Genomic DNA, 25193 nt, shown 5'->3' on the forward strand with positions numbered 1-25193 from the left:
GACTAATAATAAAGGATTACTCAAACACGTGAATAAAACAAAACACAACTCCAGGTCTGTTTGAGGGAGCAGCAGGATTCTCACATGGCTTCAGCTCATAAGAATCAATTTTGCATAGTATAGAACCTTTAAGCAGTGTCCTTGTACTTGGGGAATATTGTGTGGTACTCACCGTGTGTATACATGGCAACTCCTTGTTGAGCAGCCAGGGCAGAGACAGGCGCCCCTCCCCTCGGTAGCAGGAGCGGATCCTCTCCCTCATGGCCAGGTTGATGTCATGGAGCGTGAACAGGCACAGGACCGTCTCTCTGGGCGGGTTAGACCTGTTCTTCTGACCCTAAACACCAGATGAAGACCAGGATCAGCACCAGTACTAACCTCAGACTGAGACCATAAAGACTACAACTCATACATACTTATTGCTGTTTGTACTGAAAGCAAAGGACCATGGGTAATGTAGTTCTCTATGCATTTATAATCTTATATGGCCAATACGGTACATTTCAATACAGTGATGATAATTTTGATGTATCAGTAAGAGATCGAACGATATGAGTTTTTTCATGGTTGATGCAATACAGATTCTCTTCTCTTTTAATTTAATGACGATTATTTTTTTAAAGTTTTGATTTGTTTGTATTGTAATTTTACATAATTTCTTATTCTGTAAAGCACTTTGAGTTACTTTGTGTACAAATTGTGCTATACAAATAAACTTGCCTTGCCTAGAATAAAGAGCAGTTAATGCCGATAATTTTTGGGTCGATATATAGGGCAGATTTTGATTATTTTCCAGTCCTTTATTACCACAAACCTTTAAGAGAGCTATGTAGCCACATTTAGTGCAGTTATCTCTTTCTATTAGAGAGTTAAAATAAAGCTTTGTGTGTATTTTAAAACAGCAAATTGACCAAAACAAAATATCGGCCTGCGCTGGAGATTTAATGCCGATAACTAAACTGTCACATCTCTATTGACGACTATTTACGGCTGCTTAAAATGGAGAAGAGAAAATTACCTCCGTGCTTATTTGGATTAGAACTGAAAACATGATTATTTGAAACAATTAAGACAATTAGTCACAACTCATCTGATACGAAACAACAGTAATTCATCAGTAATGTTTTGTGATTCATGTCTTAAACCCAGTGTTGATTAGAGGAGTGGGTTTGTTCCAAAGTTTTGTACGTTTATGTAATTTTTTTGTCACGGTTTTGTAACTGATGGAACGGAAACTTAATTGTATTTGTAAAGAATGCAGTTATTTTGACATCACTATTGGGTAAACTTTCAAACTCAATTTCAACACTAAAGATGAGGCTTGATACTTAAAAATGTGATTTTCTGAGACAGTTAAAAGCAAAATAGTAGTTTCATACATTACCATAACCATACGAACACATATTAGTACTAGTTCATTTTAAAACTAATCAGAAAAGGTAAATTTTTGTCCAATGTAATTTGTTTTTTCAGTGTAAATACTTTAAATGAGACTACTTCTGTTTTAGTACTAATTTGAGTGCACATTAGCAAGCTAGCTAGCTCACTGTGTCTCTAAGCTAACAGTCACTTTTATTAAATTAATAAAATATAAAATAAAGCAGCTATTAAAATTAAAATAATTTAAAATAAAGACTGTCCACTTATTTTGATATGTAGAAAACTTCTGTTTGTGGTGTTGTTGTAATATTTATTATGTCTCAAAATTAGCATTAGCATTAGCATTGAGACAGACATTTCTCTTTCTAAACACAATCTCTCGGCTGAAGTATTTGTTTTGTTTGTGAACTTTTTAACATGTTGTCAGTAACATCACCCCCATCTCCCTGTTCATCATCTTATTTTTAAAAGGTCCACTGCGTAACTTTTTGTAGTGTTCGTCACAAGCCCCGGGGTTTAAACATGGCCGCCCAAGCTCAATGGCGTATGTCTCAAGAGGTAAAAATCGCCACAAAATCTGACATTTTTGAAAGCTGTAGGTGCTCTGTCAGCCGAACACTAGCGGTTTGTGATTACTTTGCGCTCTGTGAGGAAAATCCTTTGTGGGCAGAAGCTATTTTTTCACTCAAGTTCCTGTGAGTGTCCACTACGCCAACTCAAAACAACTACAAGCAGCAACACCCTATCCACTTATTTTAATAGATCCATGGTCCGTCACCTGTTTGTTTCTAAGGGTATCTCATTGCTCTGCCTGGAATGTTCCACAGTATGACTTTAACAGCTCTACCTTACATTTATTAAATTACAGGTGGTTTTTATAGCTCCGAAAAAACTAGAAAAACAAACATTGTGACTGAGTGGGGTTGCCTCTCCACAGATCTGACCTGCAACTTGGCCTGGTTTGGTCTCTGATTTAGAAAGGTTGAATATCATACTGTGTAGGGCTGGGTGCCATTAAGAAGTTGCCGATACGATACATACCTCGATACACAGGCCAGGATATGATACGATACATAACTCGATACAGTGAGCTTTTGATTTGATACGATATATTTCAAATCGATTTGATACGGTTCAATAAAAAATAAAGGCTAAATCGAGGCTGTGACACTAGAAGTCTTTGTTAAATCACTTCTTGTGCAAAGTTAAAATGAAACACACCCATTTTACTCATCAAAACAGTGAAAATGTCAAATGTGTCGCATAAATGAGTTTCTTCCTCTAAACAAGCAACAAAACTGTAATCCTGTAACAAAATAATTTAGTAAAATATACCAAAAAATTCTCTTGGCGATACAGCAGCCCACAATATCGATACTGTACCACCACATTAAACGATACGATATGTCAATATTTTAATATTTTTGCACACCCCTAATACTGTGGAACATGCCAAACAAAGCAATAACATCTCTATGGAAAAAAGTAAAGACAGACCCTACATCGAAAAAGCTACACAACGCACCTTTAAATATTTATATATATTAAAAAACTCTGGACAAGAAGTAGTTATTGTGCACAGAGCTTATTAGTATCTGTATCCATACTTTCAAAATTCTAGCCAGTATATTTAATGTATTTTTGAATATATTTATGCTGCTGGATGGCATTTCACTTCACACTGTACTGCATTTGTGTATGTGACAAATACATAAATAAACATACATAAAGGATTCCAAATTCTCACCTGTGAAAAGACCACAAACAGCACATCGTCATCCTCCCTCAGCCCGAGCGCTTGGGCCAGCTTCCTGCCTGGTTTCTGTTTGAAGGCGGCCTGCACCAGCCTGTACTCCACCCCGTCTTTGGTGCAGCCCAGCGGAAACTCCACATACGAATAAAACTCAGTGTCATTGGAGCACATTCGGACGATCTTGGAGGTGAAAAACTTCTCTCCACCAGCGTCCATCTGCGTCAACTGCGTATCAAGCTGAAGCGTCAGGAAATAGACGTAGGAGCGGCTGGAGAAACCGTAGACGTAGTAAATATCGAAGGCTGGATACAAGGACAAAGTATCAGACGGGATTTTGATCTGAGAGGAGACAAACTCGTCCTGATAGACCAGAGAAAACATGTTTACGCTCTCCTCGTCTGATACTAGTTTGCGGCTGGACAGCGTGGGGAAATATTCGGATTTCCCGTCGATGGCGGCGCCGATGAAGAGTCGACTTCCGCCTTTGACCGGCCTCTTCCTGCGGGGGTCAGAGGTCAGGTCCTCGTCGCCCACAACAACACCTGGAGGTAAGAAAAAGAGAGATTAGATACAACCTACTTAAACTTAGACAATCCATTCATTCGTTTTTCAATATAAAAGAAAAATAAGAAAATGAAAAAAACAACTATTTTCTTAATTATTTGTCTCCCAAACCAAAATGAAAAAATGGATAACAATTTGTTTTTTCAGTTTTCAATTTTGTGTTTAAACTAATAATAGAAAAAACAGGCCGTTTCCTGTTTCTGTGACTTAAACTGCAATGCCGCACCGGATACGGACTGAACCAGGACTGAACCAGGACTGAACCAGGACTGAACCAGGACTGAACCAGGACTGAACCAGGACTGAACCAAGACTGAACCAAGACTGAACCAAGACTGAACCAGGACTAAAACAGGACTAAAACAGGACTGAAGCAGGACTGAGCCAGAATTAAACCGGTCTCAGTTCCGGACTCAGTCCCAGTCTCAGTGCTGATCTTGTCCTGGTCTGGTCCCTGTCCCAGTTCCGATCTGGTCCCGGTCTCAGTCCCTGTCTCAGTCCTGGTCTCAGTCCTCTTCAGCCGACATTCTATGCGGACTCATCCTGAAACTCAGTCCTGGTTCAGTCCTGGTTCAGTCCTGGTTCAGTCCTTGTTCAGTCCTTGTTCAGTCCTTGTTCAGTCCTGGAAACAAATAATGAAGAAAATAGTTTTTTTTTTTTTTTTCTTATTTTTGTTTTTATTTTGAAAAACGAATGATACAAGGATTTTAAACAAACTTATTGATCCACAAGGGAAATTACTTGGAAACAGCAGAGAAGAGAAGAAAAAATATATAAACTGTAATAATACATTTTAAATAAGTAGTAAAAATAGCCAGATCAACAACTGAATAGCTGGAAAAGTTTTTAAAAAGACTTGGACACGGCACTTATTCATTGTTTAAATTGTTTATATAGTTTATTGGCTCCATTCTGATCACTTTTGAAAACTTTGAATATAATATGAATTGAGTTTTGTATTTGCATATTTTTTATTTGTATATCAAAGTCTTTTTTTTGTTTTACTTTATTTTAATGCATACCCTTATTTTTATTTTATCATAATTTCTATTATTATGCATTGTTTTATTTTGCCCCATGGCCCCGAAGCAAGATCCTGACAAAGGAAATAAAAACTTTACTTATTCTAAGTTTCTTTTCAATTTATTTTATTGCTGTGGAAACAGAGCTAATATTTTATGACTTTGAAACTCATGCATATCGGGCAGGTATTTGTAAGTAATAGTATTATGTTAAAAATGTTGCTTTGCTTTATGTAACAAATGCAAAACATTAACAAATTTGCCCACGTATTGCGACTTAATGTCCTATATTACACAAAACTGACTTGTGAGGTTTAAGTCATGTTATAATGCTGTTACTTCCTCAAAAAACAAACCTGGAGTTGTGTTTTTTCTTTGTTAAACATGTGAATGAAACAAAACACAATTCCAAGTATATTTGTGATGAGGAAACAAGATCATAGCATAGATCAGAAAATAGTTTAATGCTGGCCCTTTAATAACAGTGAGTGCTTGAGTATGAATGTTTCCTGTAATGCACCACTGCCAAAAAACTAACAAAATAATGAAAGAAAAAAAAAAAGGATGGGGGGGTGGGAGGAAAATGTCGGCCAGATCAGATTGAGTAGAGGGTTGCTAATCATGTAATTTTCTGTGGTTAACGAACAGTGAAGGGTCATGTAAAGCGGATCTGGCCTCTCCTGTTCCTTCTGCAGAGGAGCAGATTGGTCCCACAGAGAAACATGAACCTGGAGAGAAGGCCCCGTGGAGATTCTGCTGAGAATTTTAATAGATTTGGCCCTGGTTTAAATCCTCACACTTTCACTACTGTCTAGAGCCATGTCCAGGGACCAGAATACACAAAAAATATCAGTCACAAGCTTAGATTCACTCTCTTAATCAGTGTTTTTTCTCTGTTTATTACGTTCTACATTTTATATACTTACAAAAGACATCAAATATATGAAATAAGATATATGTAATTATGTAGTTAAAGGTGCACTGTGTAAATTTCAGGTGAACAGTTTACCTGCTTGTCTTTAACAGAAATTGCATATTTTTGCTTTGTAATGTTTCACAGTATGGCATTAAATGTATCCATCCTGCATTTATTCAATAACAGGTGATTTTATTTCTCCAAAATACATGAAAAACTTGAAAAACCTCCTCAAATTTGACCTGTAACTTGACTTTCTGGGATCACGTTTGTTTCCATGGAGAAAAATGAGCTTAATGCCATACTGTGGACCATTCCATTCAAATATTAACATTACTTTAAATAACTCTAAGTAAATATTTTTATATATTTTTAAATATTTTATATGCAAATGCTCAGATTAGTCACACCCTTTGCATGTTTAAACACACTAGTCTAAAGTTTCTACACAATGTCTCATTGAAATTATTTTTAAAAATTATTTTCTACATTTTATATACAACAGAAGACATGAAATATATGAAGTCAGATATGTGGAATTATTTAGTAAAGAAAAAAAGTGAAATGCATCTGAGCTAAATATTAACAAAATAAATAAATCATAAATAAATAATATACAATGCAAAGGGTGGCTACTTTAAGGATTTGAATATAAAATGTATTTAAAAATTGGAGTACAGCTATTTAACTCTTTTTTTCCTTTGCTACATAATTCCATTTGATGTCTTCTGTATGTATCATAGACTGTATAAAAGAAAAAAATGTGTATATACAGTTTATGGTGTGTATATAAAATGTAAAAGGTAGTAAAAATACAGAAAAACATTGAATGAGATGGTGAGATCAAACTTTTGACTGGCAGTGTAGATACAGTATAATTACGAAAGTTCAATATAAACCTTATTAAAACCTGAAATGACTTTTTAAATTGAAATTGTCACAGTAAACCATCTGTTGTGAGACCGAAAGCTGCTCGTTGAATACATTTTCCGTGCTGACAGTCTAAGCAAGGCCCACTTCTGTCAGTCTTGTCCATCTTCGTCATGTGGCTCATTGTGATTTTGATCCAAAAATCTGCCCAAACACCCTTTTTCCATCGGCCCAGCGTAAATATTTAGACATGAGAGTGAAGATTGGATCAAAAACTACAAAAGAGCTTAGTCAAACTGACGCGAGCGGAAAACAGATGATCTAGTGGTTTCTCCTACTGCGTCTGAGAGGAGGGAGCTGGGTCGGCGAAAGGGTGAGGAGTGAAGCAAGAATATTTTAGAAGCTTCGTCCTAATGCTGTGTAGGCAAGAGCAGGATTCTTGTACCTCCACCTGACAGGCCACCGCCAGTGAACCGCCCATGACTGCATATTTAATTATTTATTTATTTTTGAACCTAGCAACAACTATTTTGATAGGTAATTTGCCCTGAATTTGTGCTACAGGGTTTTATAGTCCATAGTCCATAGTTATCATACTAGTTGTTTTTAGCTTTGCTCCGAGAGGAAACTCTGCCCAGCCTCTAAAAGTAGTGAAAAGAGCTTATAAACTCATTTTGGTGAATTATTAGGATACTCGGAATGCATAAAGAGAGTGAGGAATAACTCTGGACCTTTAGATACTAAGGAACTGACTCAACAACAATATTTTATTTGGGGGGGGTTGTCGCGCTCTTTTCAGGACAATATTTTCACAGACTGGCGGCGTATAGGAGCAGCCGCAGTGTACGGGAGGAGATGCGTGGCATGGTTTAGTCCTGGGTAAGTCCTGGTTAAATCCTGTTTTAGTCCTGGGTGTAGACCTGGTTTAGAACTGGTTTTAGTCCTGTTTTTAGTCCTGGTTTAGTTTTGGTTCAATCCAGGTTTTGGTTCAATCCAGGTTTTGGTTCAATCCAGGTTTTGGTTCAATCCAGGTTTTGGTTCAAACCAGGTTTTGGTTCAAACCAGGTTTTGGTCCAGGTTTTGGTCCAGGTTTTGGTCCAGGTTTTGGTCCAGGTTTTGGTCCAGGTTTTGGTCCAGGTTTTGGTCCAGGTTTTAGTCCAGGTTTTAGTCCAGGTTTTAGTCCAGGTTTTAGTCCAGGTTTTAGTCCAGGTTTTAATCCAGGTTTCGTTCTGGTTTAGTCAAGGTTCTAGTCCAGGTTCTAGTCCAGGTTCTAGGTTCTATTCCAGGTTATAGTCCAGGTTATAGTCCAGGTTATAGTCCTGGTTATAGTCCTGGTTATAGTCCTGGTTATAGTCCTGGTTATAGTCCTGGTTATAGTCCTGGTTATAGTCCTGATTTAGAACTGATTTAGAACTGGTTTTAGTCCTGGTTTTAGTCCTGGTTTTAGGACCAGGTTAAGAGGCGCGGGAAACATGGCTTTTTTTTTTTCAGAAGAAAAATTTAAAAATCTGGGGAAAAACACATGAAACATAACTGGTGACTGCCTACTTTAAAGGTGCATTGTGTAACTTTTCTGGTATAGGTTCCGCCACCTGTTTTTCTCCACTGAGATGTTTTTTGCTTTGCTTGAAGTGTTTAACAGTATGGCATTAAGACTATCATTATGGAGACCAAACCAGACCAAATTACAGGTCAGATCTGTGGAGAGACAAGCTCGCTCAGTCAGAATCCCTGTTTTTCTAGGTATTTTTTAGCAATAAATCCACCTGTAATTGAATAAATGTAAGGTAGAGCTGTTTAATGTCATATTGTAGAACAGTCTCCATAGAAACAAACAGATGACAGACCCCCAACCAAAAAGTTACACAGTGCATCTTTAAATAAGGAGAATTCGCTGATCGTACCTGCCATGCCGTCGGCCTCGCGGGCTCCAGAGAGATAGTGCTCTTTCCGGTGGTGTGGTTCTCCCAGTTTGAAAAGATCGTCCAGGCGAAGAAACTGGCACACACCCTGCCATATGGACCCACACGCCACCAGCCTGTCACCGCTGTAGTCCACCAACAGGAGCTTATTCACATTATCAGACCAGTCCAACCTGAAACACACAAAACCAGGTCAGAACCTCCACTAAAGCAGATCTGAGCCCAGAGAAGCAGACAGAGGTACAGACAGGAGCAATTAAGGTTCAGTGAGAGGACCTTTTGAATAGTTTAAGTTTAGTAAAATCAGATGTAGCTCAGCAAGATGAATCAAGTTAAAAACGCAATTGGAATTTTTGTAACCATTATAAAACGCAAGGTCTGGATTCCTTTAAAGGGCAAATATTACTCAAAATTGACTCTTGTGAGGTTTTAGTCATGTTATAATATTGTTACCTCCTCAAAAACAGACCTGGAGTTGTGTTTTGTTTCATTCACACAAGTTTGACTAATCCTTTATTATTAAATTAGTAATCCTTATTATTAATTTTCAAGATAACAGCTGCCTTTTACCTTTTGTTCAGTAAAGATTGGACTGAAATTATCCAAATGATTCTAGTGAAGGTGTATGGAGTTTAAAAACACAATGGAGCACTTGCTGTATTACCACATGACATCACAAGATAAGTTTTTTTTGTTTCGAATTGTCAGTGAAAGTTCAAAGTAGCATTATAGAGATGCAGCAAACTTGTAATTACGATGACAAAGAAAAGAAAGAATGAAAATCCATCAATTTTTGACGTGGTGGAGCAAACTAAACATCAGCCAATAGATACAAGGCTGCTCCTCTTAGGTTGTTTATCAAACTCCCTACGTTTTCAGCGTAACTTGCCGGCGCGCTGGGATTTTGTGGTTTACGTTCGCCCCTCACGCATTCCACAAACGCAAGATGCCGTTTACTCAACCAAAGCAGCGGAGCGGCTTTTTCAAACTGTTACTTCCTCCCAGTTAGTGTTGTAGAAGATTTCAGCTTGTCCAAGAAAGGGTGGAAGCACGTGGAAGATAAATTACTTAAATTCTCTTACAGTTAGCTAAATTTTTTATTTTTTTTGCAATAGCATATTAGAATCCAGTAGCAGTTTGCTGCAAAAGAAAGTCTGTTTTTGAGGTTGCTGAAAGAAGAGGAGAAGGGGAAAAGGACCGAAGCCAAACTAAGGTGATTCTTGGAGATTCCTTCCAGCGATAGTGTGCACTGAAGCAGACGAAGGGTTTAAAGACTGACGCTTTGGTCGCTAAATGACTTCTGGACAGGAAACTTCAACAGCAATTCGTTCAGCAATTCTGGACGCGCACCGGCTGTAAACAAGCGTGAGGAGGAGGCGGGAGGAGGCGTTTCTACTTAGGGAGCTGCGGAGGAGGGTGGTGGTGTCACGCAGGCGCAACATTTGATAAAGAACAAACCATCGCTGTATTTCTCTTTACTTGGAAAATCCTCTATACAACCTTTAAACAACATTATCACATAGATCAGACCTTTAAGAACTTTTTTAAAGAAAATATATACATGGAATGCTGATGTGAAACAAAAAAATAAATCAAATCCCAAATACAATAGAGCAGACATGTAAACTCAGGCCTGGTGTCCAAATTTGGGCCACAATATAATTATATTTGGCCCGCGAGATCATATCAATTATGTATTAGAGCTGGCCCGCTGGCTACTGATAGACTATAGAAACATTATTTATTTAAAAATTTGTTATTATTTTATATTATACTTGTTCTGGATTCAATGTTTAAGCAAAACTATTTATTTTAATAAGAAATGCTTTAACATTACATATCTCAAAAGAAGAAAAAACATGCAGGTATTATTGAAATTTTTCAGTAAATATTTATTTTGGTCCACGACTTAGTCCCAGTTTTTAATTTTGTCCCTGTGTGAATTTGACTTTGACACCTCTGCAATAGAGTTTGAGGAAGACAAAATGCCTAAAGATGAAGACTTAGACAACAGAAGAGGATGCAGAGGAGATGTTAAATTTTACCTGTGTGCACATGCTCGGACGCTGGGAGGGGGGTAGCACTTGTTGTTGTCTTCCACGGGGCCGGTCATGTGACTTCTCAGCGTCAGATTGGTGGAGAGCTTGAGCACCCGATTCACCGCGCCAACGTAAACTTCACCGGTTCTGGCGTGGACGGTGAGGTGAGTGAAGGAGGTGTCCGAGGCGCGGTACACGGTCCTGCCACCAGGGTCGGCCGCCGAGGAGGAGAGGGGGACCGAGGAGGTGCAGGGCAGGAGCAGAAGAAGAAGGACGAGGGGGAGAGAGAGCGGCGCGATGGGGGGAGAGCGGAGGGCAGGCTGTGGGGGCATGGTGGAGCAGAGGAGGAGCAGAGGGAGAGAGGAGGACCAGCCGAAGAGCTTCACGAAAACATGTCTGCAAAGAAAAAGAGAGAGGAGAAACGGATTAGAACAGCAAATAATATGGGAATATATTTTGGAGAAACTGGCAACCAAAAGATGAAGTGGTAAAAGGAATAACATCATTTCATTTTAGGGCTGGGAATAACAGGGTCCCTCACAATTCAATACATTTCACGATATACGGCTCACTCGATATTGTATGCATTGTGTAACTTTTCTGCTATAGGGTCCACCACCTACTTTTCTCCATGAAGATGTTATTGCTTTTTCTTTAATGTTTCACAGTGTGGCATTAAACCTTTCTATCATCATGGAGACCAAACCAGGCCAAGTTACTAGAGGCAACCCCGCTCACAACCAGAATGTCTGTTTTTCTAGATATTTTTGAGCTGTAAAACCACCTGTAATTGACTAAATATAAGGTAGATGTTTAATGTCATATTGTGGAACATTCGTAGGGGAGCAGTATAGTTACATAGGGCGCTTTCACAACGGCCGCGGTTGGTCTGCGCCAAACGTCCCACTCGAACCAGAAGCTCTTAGTTCGATTTGTTTTCGTTGGTGTGAAAGCATCAATCACACTCAAATCTGCACTAAATCCAGCGGACCGAGACCTCAAAAAAGAGGAGTTCCCTTTGGTGAGAACGCGGTCTACACCATAGACAGTAGGCCCAAACAAACTATTTGAAAGGCATCATGGGAGGACAGGCTTGGACTCCCGAATTGAGCACACCGTGGGAAGGACACTGGGCGAAGTGCAGTCGAACCCGTTACGAGCAGGAGCCGTGGATATACGTCAATCGGACCAATTTTGGTTTGTTTGCAGATGTGAAAGCGGACCACACTGGAGTCTATATGCTACACTGGAACAATTTTATTAGACCACATAATTGAACTAAAGGTCTGAAAGCGTCAATAGTGCACCTTTAAACCACCGCTTGTGCAACAAAATTGTAGTGCAGTGACAAAAAAACAAACCAACCCTGAGCGATGCATAGATACAGTATCAATATCATGGGTTATATCACGGTATTTAGATATTTTTTATTACCCCTATTTCACAGGTTTCATTAATGTGCTCATCGCAAATCAAAAACGTAATTTGAACGGTCATAATCTGAAATTCTGAAAAGATGAAGCGACTGCATTCCTAGGAAAAATAGAAAAGATCCCGTGTTATTTTTAAAACCTCCTCACCCTGTAATTTCCACCTCTGTAATGCATGTGATTCTTGTATTAGTTTAGCAGTTCATATTTCAGTCTCCTCTCATACGGTACAGGACATGTCTGAAATATGCACTGTGAACTGAATCTTAACATTGACCCATATGGATTTTTTACAGCTCAAACCAGTGACCGGCTGTTGTGGCCAATATATTGATGTTACTGAAGTCGAGTTCACTCATTAAAGCTGCACTGTGTAACTTTTTGGTTGGGGACCTGTCACCTGCTTGTTTCTATGTTATTGCTTTATCTGAAATGTTTCACAGTATGACAATAAACAGCCCTACTCTCTTTTTTTTTTTTATTACAAGTGGTTTTATAGCTCTAAAATACCTAGAAAAACGTGCATTCTGACTGTGAGTCGGTTCGCCTCTCCACAGATCTGACCTGTAACTTGGTCTGGTTTGGTCTCCATGAAGATATATACTGTAGATTTAATACCATACTGTGAGACCTTCCAGAAAAAGCAACAACATCTCTCTACCAGAAAGAAAAGTTACACAACACGGCACACTTTTCTCTTTCTGTTTTCTGCAAAAATAATAACAGATTCACCAATTTTAGCTCAAAAAAACTGAAATTAAAGGTAAAAGTGTGCACAGAATACACAAGGACAATGGAACAGTATGTAAGACTTTGATTATACATTTCATAAACATGACTTCTTTGTTCCCCAGCTCAGATACGATTAAAATATGGAACAGCCTGCCCTCGTTTCACAATCTCTGTTTAAAAACACTTGTCTGAATATGAATATCTGAATATTTGTACTTTTCTATACGGCGTGTCCTTTGAGCTCACTGCGTATCTCTGTATTGATTGATGTACCTCATCTTCCCACGTACAAATACTGTTGTACTGTTTTACTAGAGACTAATATATGCGTCTTATGTGGAGGTTCGCGTGTGTTAAGGCCCTTGAGGGTTTTTGGTAACCGTCCATCATATTCAATTGTATAATTTATTATTATATGCAGAATTTTGAGCTACATGAAAATAAATCAAAATCTAATACAGTCCCTCATTTGGTTTCCATGTTCCAATGTCTTTAAGCGGCCCATATTACGCCATTTTTCTGATCTGTGTTATAATTAGGGCTTATAATACGATATATAAGCCACGATACGATACATTACTCGATACAGAGAGCTTTCGATTCAATACAATATATTGCAAATCAGTTTGATACAATTCAATAAATCAAAGGCTGCGATACTAAAACTCTTTGTTAAACCACTTCTTGTGCAAAGTTCATATGAAACACAAACATTTTAATCATCAAAACAGTGAAAATGTCAAATGAGTTGCATAAACAAGTTTTCTTCAGCTAAACAAGCAGCAAAACTGTAGGGCTGTCACAAAATAATTTAAGAAAATATACCAAAAAAATACTCTTGGTGATATATTGATACAGCAGCCCATTATATCGATACTGCATCATCACATTAAATTACACGATATATCGATATTTCTGCACACCCCTACTTATAATGTTGTTTCCTCATCCCAAACATACTCTGAGTTGTGTTTTGTTTCATTCACACGTTTAACACACAAATCCTGCATATTTAGGCTCAGTTTTCTTCACTCAAACTGAAAACACTCTGTGGTAATACAGTAAGCACTCCACTGGGTTTTTAAATTCCATACAAGGTCACTAGAATATGGTATTAGTCTTGTTTATTGAAATAATAACAAGCAAGTGAAGCCACCTAGCTCATTTACAGGCCAGATCTATGGAAAGTTGTCACCATTCACAGTTAGAATGTATGTATTTCAAGGTATTTGAGCATTAAAACAACTTCAATTGAATTAATGCAAGATAGATATGTTTAATTAGTCAGGCTGGTGAATCCTAGTACCTCCACTCAATTTCATTTCTCTCCCGTGACTGGGTCAGGAATCGGAATACACTAGAAGGTTTGCAAGAACCCCAGGAGTGCGAGTCTGGGCACCAGCCAATCACATAAGAGCCATACATTCTGTGTTGTCAATGATTCCGAGATCGAGGATTTAAAGCTGAAACAAAGGATGTTTGGTGAATTTTATCAAGGGGAAAGTGGAAAAGGGAAAATGTTATTGCTCTTCTTCCTACAGGGATTTGGGAAAAGCTTAAATATACCAGTTAGTCCCGTTAGCGGCGCTTTTTTTTTTTTTTAAATACATACATTACGCATTACATACGTCACGACCAAATAGTAGTGACTGGTTAAATTAAAAAGTCAAACGAACAAATCCTAATGCTCCGAGGACAGACAGAGGTTTCTACAAAGTGAAACCGTTTGAATCAGGCTAACGTTTAATACCGTACTGTGAAATATTTTAGACAAAGCAATAACAAAAGACTCCTCTAGGAAAGTTACACAGTGTCCCTTTAACGTTAAAAGTGCACTGTTTAACTTTTCGGTTGAGAGTCTGTCACATTCTTGTTTCTACTGAGATGTTACTGCTCTGCCTGAATGTTCCACAGTATGACATTAAACAGCTCTACTTTACATCTATTCAATTACAGGTGGTTTTACAGCTCAAAAATGTCTGGAAAAACAGGCAGACTGAACAGATCTGCCTTGTAACTTGGTCTGGTTTGGTCTCCATGAAGCTAGAAAGGTTTAATCCCATACTGTGAAACATTCCAGACAAAGCAATTCATCTCCAAGGAGAAAACCACTTGACGGACACTCCACCGGAAAAGTCACACAGTGCACCTTTAATGTTTTGGCTGCGTGTACACTGTAAATAAAGTGTGTGTGGACAGGACAGAGGAGCAGGAACCTCGGCCAAAAACAGCTCCATCGAACAGACCGTGTCAGATCTGGGACCAAACAGATCGATGATTCAGATCTCCGTCTCAAACACTGTCGGCCTTCACAATCACAATCCTTTCACCTGATACTGCTACTACTGACCGGGCTGATAGTGAGAGATGGTCTGCAGTATTTCATGTATTTGGAGTAGTATGTTTGGAAAAATTTCATGCCACAAGATGTTAAGAGACAAAATTGTGCAAGAGAAAAATGAGAAAAGGGTTAAGTATTGGTCAGTTACATCTCTTATAGTTCCAAAAAGTATTAGGATTAGGGGTGTAACAATAACCGAAATATCGTGATATCGTATCGTCAAAGTTCTCTCAATAATATCGTGGACCATCACAATATACTGAACCACAAGTGTCTTTGCTTAAATTAAGAGTTATGGTGCTCAGCTAAATAAAAAAAGACAGAGGGAACTACATAGACCATGATCCTTTGCTCTATTTCAGTGCAGACTACAAGAAATAACAGTTCTAAGCACTTTTACGTCTTAGTTTTTTTTGGATTAAGTCTTGTCGAGGCATTTTAAGAGGAAAAAACAGCATACATTTTTGATCGCCTCCACAAATATTGCAATAAATATCGTACTGTGAGATGTATATCGTGAAAATATTGTAGATTTGGATACTGTTACATCTCTAATCGTGAGCCTCATCATCATATCGTGAGCTTTCCCGTGATATCGCAATAAATATCGTACCGTGAGGTTCATACCGTGACAATATCGCATCGTAAAACTTGGATATCGTTACCCCCCTAATTAGGATGGAAACAAAATATGAAATCAAAGAAATAAAAAATTGTGAGGTCAAAATTGGAAACTGAATCGTGAGGAATTATGTTAAAATCTGGTCTTGTTTTCTCGTTTTCGTGTCTCGTATCGCTGTGGTTAGATCATCTCAAGTTTGGATGGAGGTTTTTCACGCTCTATGGTCCAGTTCGAGTCTCTTCTGAATTCAAATAGAACATAAAAGAGACTGACTGGTCAGGTAAGCAGATAGCTCGACAAAGATAGACAAGCCAAGACACTCAGACTTTCAAATGGGAGGATGTTACGAATATAAAAGCCTCAAACCATCAGATCGGGGCTAAAAGGGTCCATGGGGAATGACTGTCTGCAATCACACATACTCACATTTAGGGTCAATATTTATGATTTATGAGCGCAGGGCTAAAATGGGTAATACAAACAGCAGCAGACAAGAGCAGTTCGATGGAGTAATTTTTAAGTGTACAAAATTTGGAAAAGGATGTGGCACTCCCTTTGTTCTGTCATTTTCAATAAAGATACTGTATCAGAAAGTGGGTCAGATTGGACCGGGGGGGAAAGGGGGAGAAGGGGTCGGCGGAAGAGGGGGGACAGGTTCAGGGGGTTCAGGGTCTAATGAGTGTGAGAACAGACTGGGTTTATGTTCAAAACCCCAATTATAAGAGATGGTCCCGTATAGATTTTCAGCTGATTGAGACTGAGCCTATTGAGGTGGATAATTGATATTTAGAGTATTTTTTCAAGTTTAAAGACACCACATAATGACAAAAGCAAAACAAAACAAAAAAAACAGAACAAACATGACGAACACTGACAAATAACATAAGTAAATTAAAGCCGCAAGCAGTATCGAACGGCCCTCGTGAGCCGCGCTTCACGCTCAGCCGACCCGGCACTGCCGACACGGAGGCGCTGGCTCGTCACTTGTCTGTGTTATTGTGGCTTTGGGCTGTACTTGTCACTTAAAGCAAAAAGTCAACATACACTGGAAGCACTGACACGCTTCATCGCCATGGACACATCGTGTAAAATGCAACTTTGACCCTTGGGCTTTTTTGATCAGGATGACCTACGCCAAATTCTTGTTCTTCTGTGAAACTAATAAGTGGTTTTATTACTTTGAAATTTAAAAATATTTTGCCATTAGAATAACATCTTCGCCTGTGCACTCATCGTTGGGAGACAAATAGGCCCGATGCCCCGTAGGAATAGAGCCTGACTGATATGGATTTTGCTGCGGCCGATATGATACAGATAAAATGCGAGTTGGAGCTGCCAATAGAAGATATAATCGCCGATATATTTAGTGTTGTACAAATTACCAGTAAATCTTGAATTGTTTAAAAACTTTGATTTGGCTATAGTGGATTTTAAACTGGGTTTATTTAGGCAACATTTATTGTTATTCTGCCTCTTTACGTCATATTTACAGACAGTAGGTCGGCCTAATGGCATTTTTGCGTCACATTCTAGCTAGTAAAGAAAGTAAACTACCGTTATTAGCCTTTAGCCGTAAATGCACAAACACAGTGGTAATTAATTATATGTGTAATTGTGGATCATTCACACCTCTATTCACAGCTCATTTACATATCAATGCTGGACCAGTAACATATACGGCCAATATAGTCACTAGACCAATAGAAGAGAAAACAGTCTGTTTATGTGTGGGAGCTAGAGCAAACTAATTGGTAACCAATGAGTAAAAACCAAAACTAGCTTCAAACAGACACATTTCCAACACTCAGCGCTCACATAGGCTCCTCTCAGATCACAAGTCTGTTCTAATAAATGTCCTTTTAATCCAGACTCAAACCGACTGTCCGTAAAAAGAATATAATCCGAGTGCTGCGCACATGGATCTGTGTCTGTGGGTGTAAACCTGTAAACAAGAGCACGTGAGTGACGTGACTCTGGAGGTGTGTTCAGGGACAGTACGGCCACAGACACAGATAAATGACTCCGCATATAAATACTGATGCGGAGCCACATATCAGGACATTTATCTGTCTGTAAATTGGATTAAATGAACATAATGTAGAGAGTAAGATTTATAACGAGGTAAAACATGCCCACGTGAAATACCGGCAAAATTTAGGGCCCAATAGCCGATATGTTCCCAAGTGCCCATATTGGCTGATAATATCGGCCAACCAATATATTGGTCAGGCCCCACTAATAAGTACAGACAAAAACTTGCATTTGTACATTTATTTATGCTTTTGTGTACATATATGAGCTGTAGCACTGTCAGTAAATCAATACCCACATGGCCACTGAAAAACCAGCATAAAAAAATTAGTGATGTAGTTGTGATTTTTATTTGTTTTATGACTTCCAATTTAGTCGTTTCCTACTATCCCCCTGCTCTCTGTGTACTAGCTTCTGTACACTCATTGACCCTCTCCAGTTGTACATGTGCTCTTCTGCTCATGTTGGTAACGTGAACGCAGAGCTAATGTGAAAAGCAGAAATTCACTCTCAAATGTTTCTTTATTAACTGTTAAAGTGGTAACAGTGTCCGGGTTACTGAATTAACTTAATTGGATCAGCATTTTGGGCAGATTTGAGCACTTTCCCACTTTTTATTACTTGAGTTTTCACTGTAATATACTGGTGGTCATTGTTTTTCCGACGTGACAACTGAAAGGAACATCCGCTGTTTAACTTGGAGATTACGTCATGCAGAGATCACAGTATATTACAATAACACTATGCTACTGTCAGTGATGGGAAGAATACTTTGAAAGTATATTTAGTTGCAGAATACTGAATACCTGCAATAAAATGTATTTTGTAATGTCTTCTGATAATTGTCCAATCACAGTACTGTGTTCTGAATACTTAAAGGTGGATTTTGTAAGTGTTTCTACATGGAGATTATTGGAGTTATTGCTTTGTCTGGAATGTTTCACAGTATAATCAAAGTATATCAAAGTTTCTATTTTCATGGAGACCAAACCATACCAAGTTACAGGCCAGATCTGTGGAGAGGCGTCCCCACTCAAAGTAAGAAGCCTGTTTTTCTTATTATTTTTGAGCAGTAAACCATCTGTAACTGGTGTGTGCAAAATCCCACAGTCGTCCAAGTAGAATCCATGGCAAGAGAGAAATTAAATTTGTCAACTGGACAAAAGTTTATTTTTGTTTTAAATAAACTTTTGTCCAGTTGACAAATTTAATTTCTCTTTTGCCATCTGTAACTGAATAATGTAAGTTAGGGCTGTTTAATGTCATACTGTGGAACATTCCAAGCAGAGTAATGCCATAGAAACAAGCAGATGACACACCCCCAACTAAAAGATTACATAGTGCATCTTTAAAACATGTTCACGCAGAGTTGGATTTAAATTATAGTGTAAAAGTGCAGAATAAAATTAAAAGTATTTTATGTTTATTTTCCCATTTGTAACACATTTGTTATTATCACGAAGTGGTGAAAGACAAATCACAGATGCATTCACCACAAGTTTTGTATTTTTCTCACCGATTCGTTACAGTTTGAAACCAAAATTACATGATCAAATAGTATTCTTTGGTTTTAGAAAAGTAACTATATTCTGAATATGTAACTGTACCAGAATACAGTAACTCAAAAGCTGTATTCTGTAGTATTTTCAGCACATTACTCAGTAACTCCCAACACTGGCAACTGTCGTCGTGTTCTATCCCTGTCACCAAATTGGCTGTATTAGGGTGACCGTGTGATTGGTGGAGGTTAATGGTGCAATGGACACCGAATGGCAGCCACTTCCCCACCAGTTGGCCCCAGGGCAGCTGTGGCAGGAACAAAGAATAAAGTCTGGCCATTTTTTTTTTTTCATCTGTCCATCTGCTGCTGAACCAGAACCCTTCATCTACAGACCTGCCCTAGCTCACCCCATTACTGCCCCCTGTCCTCAGACCTGCCCCCTCCTCCACCCCTCCGACTCCCCCCTCAGTGTAAACCTTGTGTGAAACAGGAAACGGTACAATGGAGCTTTGTGAGGAGTTACTGAGGCGATCTCATTCACACACACAGATACACACACACAGACACAGATACACACACAGACAGAGAGGAGATACAGCCGATCTGATGAGACCAGAACTGTGGCTTTTACTTGGAGATGTTTAATTAAATAAATATTAAATAGGAGAAGGGAAATTTCAGAAACTTGAGTATGGCTGGATGAACAATACAAAAATTCAGTGACTCTACAGTGAGTCGACATTGTTTGGAGAAACTTTGCGGTTACAATACATCGTCATTATAAACCAGCACATTTTTATAACAGTTTGCTGCTTGACATTTGTAAATTCAAATTTTAATTTAGACTAAAATCTTCAAATAATTACATAACATACAGAATATGCTTTCTCATACTCTTTAATAGCAATATGAACAAATAAGCCAATTTGAATAAACTGATCAGATCTCTTAACTTTAAAGGGCCCATATTACACTATTTTCTGATCTATATTATAATGTTGTTTCCTCATCACAAACTGTACCTGGAGTTTTGTTTTGTTTCATTCACACATGTTTAACACAAAAATCCTGCATATTTAGTAGGGATGAAACGATAAATTTTCCCCACGATTCGATACATACAGTATCTCGATACACGGGTCACGGTATTGCTTCGATTTCAACGTTTTAAGACGTGAAAAAAAAATAAAAATCTTGAAATATTGATATTTATTGATTGATATTTTGTTACAGTGCTACAGTTTTGTTGCTCGTTTATACAAAGGAAACTCATTTATGCAACACATTTGACATTTTTACCATTTTTTGGAGTAAATTGTTTGTGTTTCATATGAACTTTGCACAAGAAGTGGTTTAACAAAGACTTTTAGTATCACAGCCATGATTTAGCCTTTATTTTCATTCATCGTATCGAATCAAAAGTGCACTGTATCGAGATATATATCGTATCGTGGCCTATGCATCGAGGTACGTATCATATCGACAACTTCTTAATGATACCCAGTCCTACAGTACATTACAGTACAACTACTGTACAGCTTTAGTTTATATATTATAAGTGTTTTAGATCATTTGGTTCAATGATTTACATCTTAGAACATTTATTCAGTGAAAATAAGAACAGCTTTCTCAGGCTATTTCATGTTTTATAATATAGCCAGTCTATTCATATATTATATATATATATATATATATATATATATATATATATATATATATATATATATATATTAATTATATAATATATATATATATATATATATATATATATATATATATATATATATATATATATATATATATATATATATATATATATATATATATATATATATGTGTATATACATATATACATATACACTTATAGGGGAGTTATATTTCTACTGCACAAAAGTTAAAGGTAGCTCTTAACTTAAACTACCACTTCACAACATCACAAGGTAGAACAGAGCATTTTGAGCTTTGGTGTTACTCAAATATGTGTGAATGAAACAAAACGCAACTCCAGGTCTGTTTCTGATTCACTGACATCATTATAACATGGCTCAAACCTCACTAGAGTCCATTTTGTGTAATACGGGCCCTTTAATGGTGCCTCTAACCCACTTCTCTTCCTCAGATCCTCAAGTTTCACAGAGAACATGAAGATTCCGTTGTCATGACGCCATCACTATTGACATCTCTATAAATACCTCGAGTTGCACACTCCTCGGCTGCTTATGTGCTTTTACTTCCTGTGGTTTATTCATTAAGAGCTGCTTTTAAATGAACGCATCGAATTTCCCACAATCGATAAAGTTCTAGTATTATACCATCTTATCATATACGCCTTAACATCACACAAAGCAGGTAAAGCTCTACACAACATATCGCAATTTACACGAAAGCGAAATTAGCTAATCGTAAAGGTTGTAATGAGGGATGTAATGTAACAGAACCTAAATATCGTGATATTGTATCATCAAAAGTCTCACAATAATATCGTGTGCAATCATAATATATCAAATTTCAGAAAGTACTACATATACCATGATCCTTTGCTCTATTTCAGTCCAGTCTACATGATTTACATCTCAATTATTTGCATTATGACAGAAAAGTAACATTCACACTGTTATTAGTCTATGACAAATGTTGCAATAAATATCGTACCGTAAGATGAAAATTGTGAAAATATCGTATTGAGAGGTTTAAATATCATCCCTAGTTGTAATGAGAGATGAAATATTGTTCTCTGTAAAAAATAAACACATAAAAATAAAAATATTCTATAAAAAATATAAAAATAAATAAAAAATAATATATATTTTTTAAATCCATAAATATACTGTATATTTTAATAGAAATATCTTGGTGTTAGACAAGAAATTCATGAGTTCCTGTATTAGTTTATTAGTTCATATTTCAGGCTTCTCTCAGATGTTGAAGGAGCACTGCGTAACTTTTCAGGTGGAGGGTCCATCACCTGCTTGTTTCTATGGATACATCATTGCTCTGCCTGGAATGTTCCACAGTATGACATTAAATAGCTCGTTCTTACATTTATTCAATTACACGTGGTTTCATAGCTTAAAAATACCAAGAAAAACATTCTGACTGTGAGCGGGGTCGCCTCTCCACAGATCTGACCTGTAACTCGGTCTGGTTTGGTCCCCATGAAGATCGAAAGGTTTAATACCATATTGTGGAACATTCTGGACAAATCAATAACATTTCCATGAAGAAAACCATTTGACAGACTCCATCAAAAAATTGACACAATGCATCGTTAAAACTAGAGAACCAGAGTATTTTCAGTTTCCCAAAGCGTCATATAGTGACTCACATTTTCTTATGGGATTAAGACAGCGTGGAGCGGTCTGCTTTTACAATACACTTACTGGGGAAAAACAGAATCAACATTATTTACGAGAAAAAAAATTGTGTACTTCAGCTTCAATGCTCCTCTTTATTTAAAATGTAAACTCTAAACAGAATCATACCTTTTAAACATTTATCTCAAATATAATCTAAGTTTAGGAATTTTCGCCTAAATCCGTGTAGCCTTAAAGGGCCTATATTATTATATTTCCTGGTAAATTTTATAATGTTGTTTCCTAAGCGTTTAACACACAAACCCTGCACATTTAGTAGGGATGTAACAATATCCAAATTGCAATATTTTGTAGAGGTTAACAAAACTGTGAACATGCTGCTTTTTCCTTTTAAAATGACTTAACCCAAAGAACTAAGACTTAAAAGTGCTTAGAAGAGTTATTGCTTCATGTAGTCTGCACTGAAATGGATTAAAGGATCATGGTCTATGTAGTTCCCTCTGTTTTTTTTGCGTTTGCAGCACCATAACTATAAATATGAATTAAGAGACTTGTGATTCGATATATATTGCGATGGAAAAACGATCTTATTGTGAGATCTTTGACGATGCAAGATCACGATCTTTCGGTTATTGTTACATCCCTAATATTTAGGCTGAGTTCTTCTCTCAAACAGAAAACACTGTGTTCCACCTTGTGATGTCATGTGCTCCACCGTTTTAAATCACATCCACTAGAATGATTTGGATCATTTCAGTCCTGAAATTACCAATCTCTACTAAACTAAAGGTAAAAGGAGCTGTTAACTTGAAAATACAAGGCGGAAAGGAGCATTTTGAACTTCTGAAATGAAATTAAATTAGAGATGTAACGATATGCATCTTACGGTACAATATTTAACGCGATATTTTAAAGAGGCTAATATAAAATTGTAGATGGGACACTTTTTTGCTTCTAAAATACCTTGAGAAGATTTTGGTATGAATTATTTCCATCATTATCCCAAGAATTCCAGTAAAAAACCTATTTCTTCATGTTGTCTGCACTGAAATGAATCATGGGATATGTAGTTTCTGATGCTTATAAGCTGTTGCTATAAAAACATGCATTTAATTCAATATACTGTGACAGTCCATGATATTATTGAGAGACTTTTGACGATACGATATCACAGTATTTCGCAGTATTGTTACATCCCTTGCAGGCATAATGAGTAACCTTTTATTATCAGTCTAACAGCGTTATAGCATGGCTTAAAGTTCACAAGAATCCATTGTGCGTGATATAGGACCTTTCACAGTGACACTCACACCAGCTGGACATGGCCTTTTTACACTCCCATTAGAAAACACACGGCTGTATTCAAACGTATGATCTGAGAGTACAGGCGGGTCCAGCTGCACCGGGGCCCTCACTCATTCACAGACACATTGACCCCTCGCTCTCCTTCTATCTACACCCCCCCTCTCTCTCCCTTTCTCTTTCCCTCTCTCACTCTCTCCCTCCCTTTACTCCCCCCCTCCCTCGCTCTCTCCGCATGCCCCGCTCCGGCTCCTGTTTCCTGTTGGGTGCTAATCATGTCTAACTCTTCTGTCGTTCACTCATTAGACCAGAGCAGTTCTCTCAGTAAAGTCATTAAGAACACTATCCCTCTCTCACTGAACTCCACCACAGCCATTAAATAACTCTCCGCCTCTCCCATTTACACTTATAGGACACTGCATTCACGCTGATATAAAGTAGAACTGTTCTACCTAAAGGTGGGACATACTGACAAAATATATGAATGTATATCTGAATATTTTTGGACTATCTTGGCAGGAATAATCAATAAAAAATGTCAATTCAACAGAAATGCATTACAACGTCTATTTAAATGTAGTTGAGGTTTAAGTTTCAGACAAATGAGAAATGACTACTTACAGATGGATCGATGGTAAATGGCAAATAATCACATTTTTATATAGCGGTTTTCCTTTACATCAAGGAACCACTCACACATTCACACACACTTTCATATACCAGTGTACACAGACACTGGGACATGGTGGGTGAAGTGTTTTGCCCAAGGACACAACATTCATACGCTCCAACCTGCGGGTCAATGGATCTGAGGGCTTAACCAATGATATTTTATGTCAAGAGAGAGATTTGAACCTTTAGATCAGTGAACAAACGCTCAACCAACTGAGCTACTTTTTTTTTTTTTTTTTTTTCCATGGCAGACACCGATACCGATTTGTCAGAATCCAGAGACAGCATGGTTTATCATTTTTGGCCAATATCGAAAACCGATACTGTCATTTATGTCAGCAAATGAATAAATAGTAGGGGTGTAACGATATCTAAGTCTCACAATACGATATCGTCACGGTATGAACCTCACGATAAGATATTTATTGCGATATCGTGGGAAAACTCACGATATGGTGATGAGGCGCACAATTAGGGATTTAACAATGTCCAAATCTCTCGATACGATATTTTTACGATATTTATTGCGATATTTTGTGAAGGCTGCGAACAAAACTGTGAACATGCTTCTTTATCCTCTTAAAATGCCCTGACAAGATTTAATCCAAAGAATGAAGACTTAAAAGTGCTTAGAACCGTTTTTCTTCTTGTAGTCTACACTGAAATTGAGCAAAGGATCATGGTCTATGTAGTTCCATCTGTCTTTTAGTTATTCCTGCACCGTAACTCCTAATTTAAGCAAAGAGACTTGTCATTCGATATACTGTGATGGTCCATGATAT

At 37.7% G+C, this 25193-nt stretch overlaps 1 protein-coding gene across 1 annotated transcript in view; it reads right to left on the reverse strand.

Annotated features, from left to right (window-relative positions):
* plxna3 (plexin A3) overlaps positions 1-25193 on the reverse strand; it is a 134673-nt gene that overhangs the window by 91767 nt on the left and 17713 nt on the right. The window contains 4 exon segments of the mRNA XM_055166100.1: positions 173-337; positions 3128-3675; positions 8410-8600; positions 10473-10862. Coding sequence (XP_055022075.1) covers positions 173-337; positions 3128-3675; positions 8410-8600; positions 10473-10862 — 1294 coding nt within the window.

This window comes from Boleophthalmus pectinirostris, unplaced genomic scaffold, assembly GCF_026225935.1.
Source record: "Boleophthalmus pectinirostris isolate CB_2022bp ecotype Guang Dong unplaced genomic scaffold, ASM2622593v1 HiC_scaffold_8, whole genome shotgun sequence".
NCBI classification, from domain to species: domain Eukaryota; kingdom Metazoa; phylum Chordata; class Actinopteri; order Gobiiformes; family Gobiidae; genus Boleophthalmus; species Boleophthalmus pectinirostris.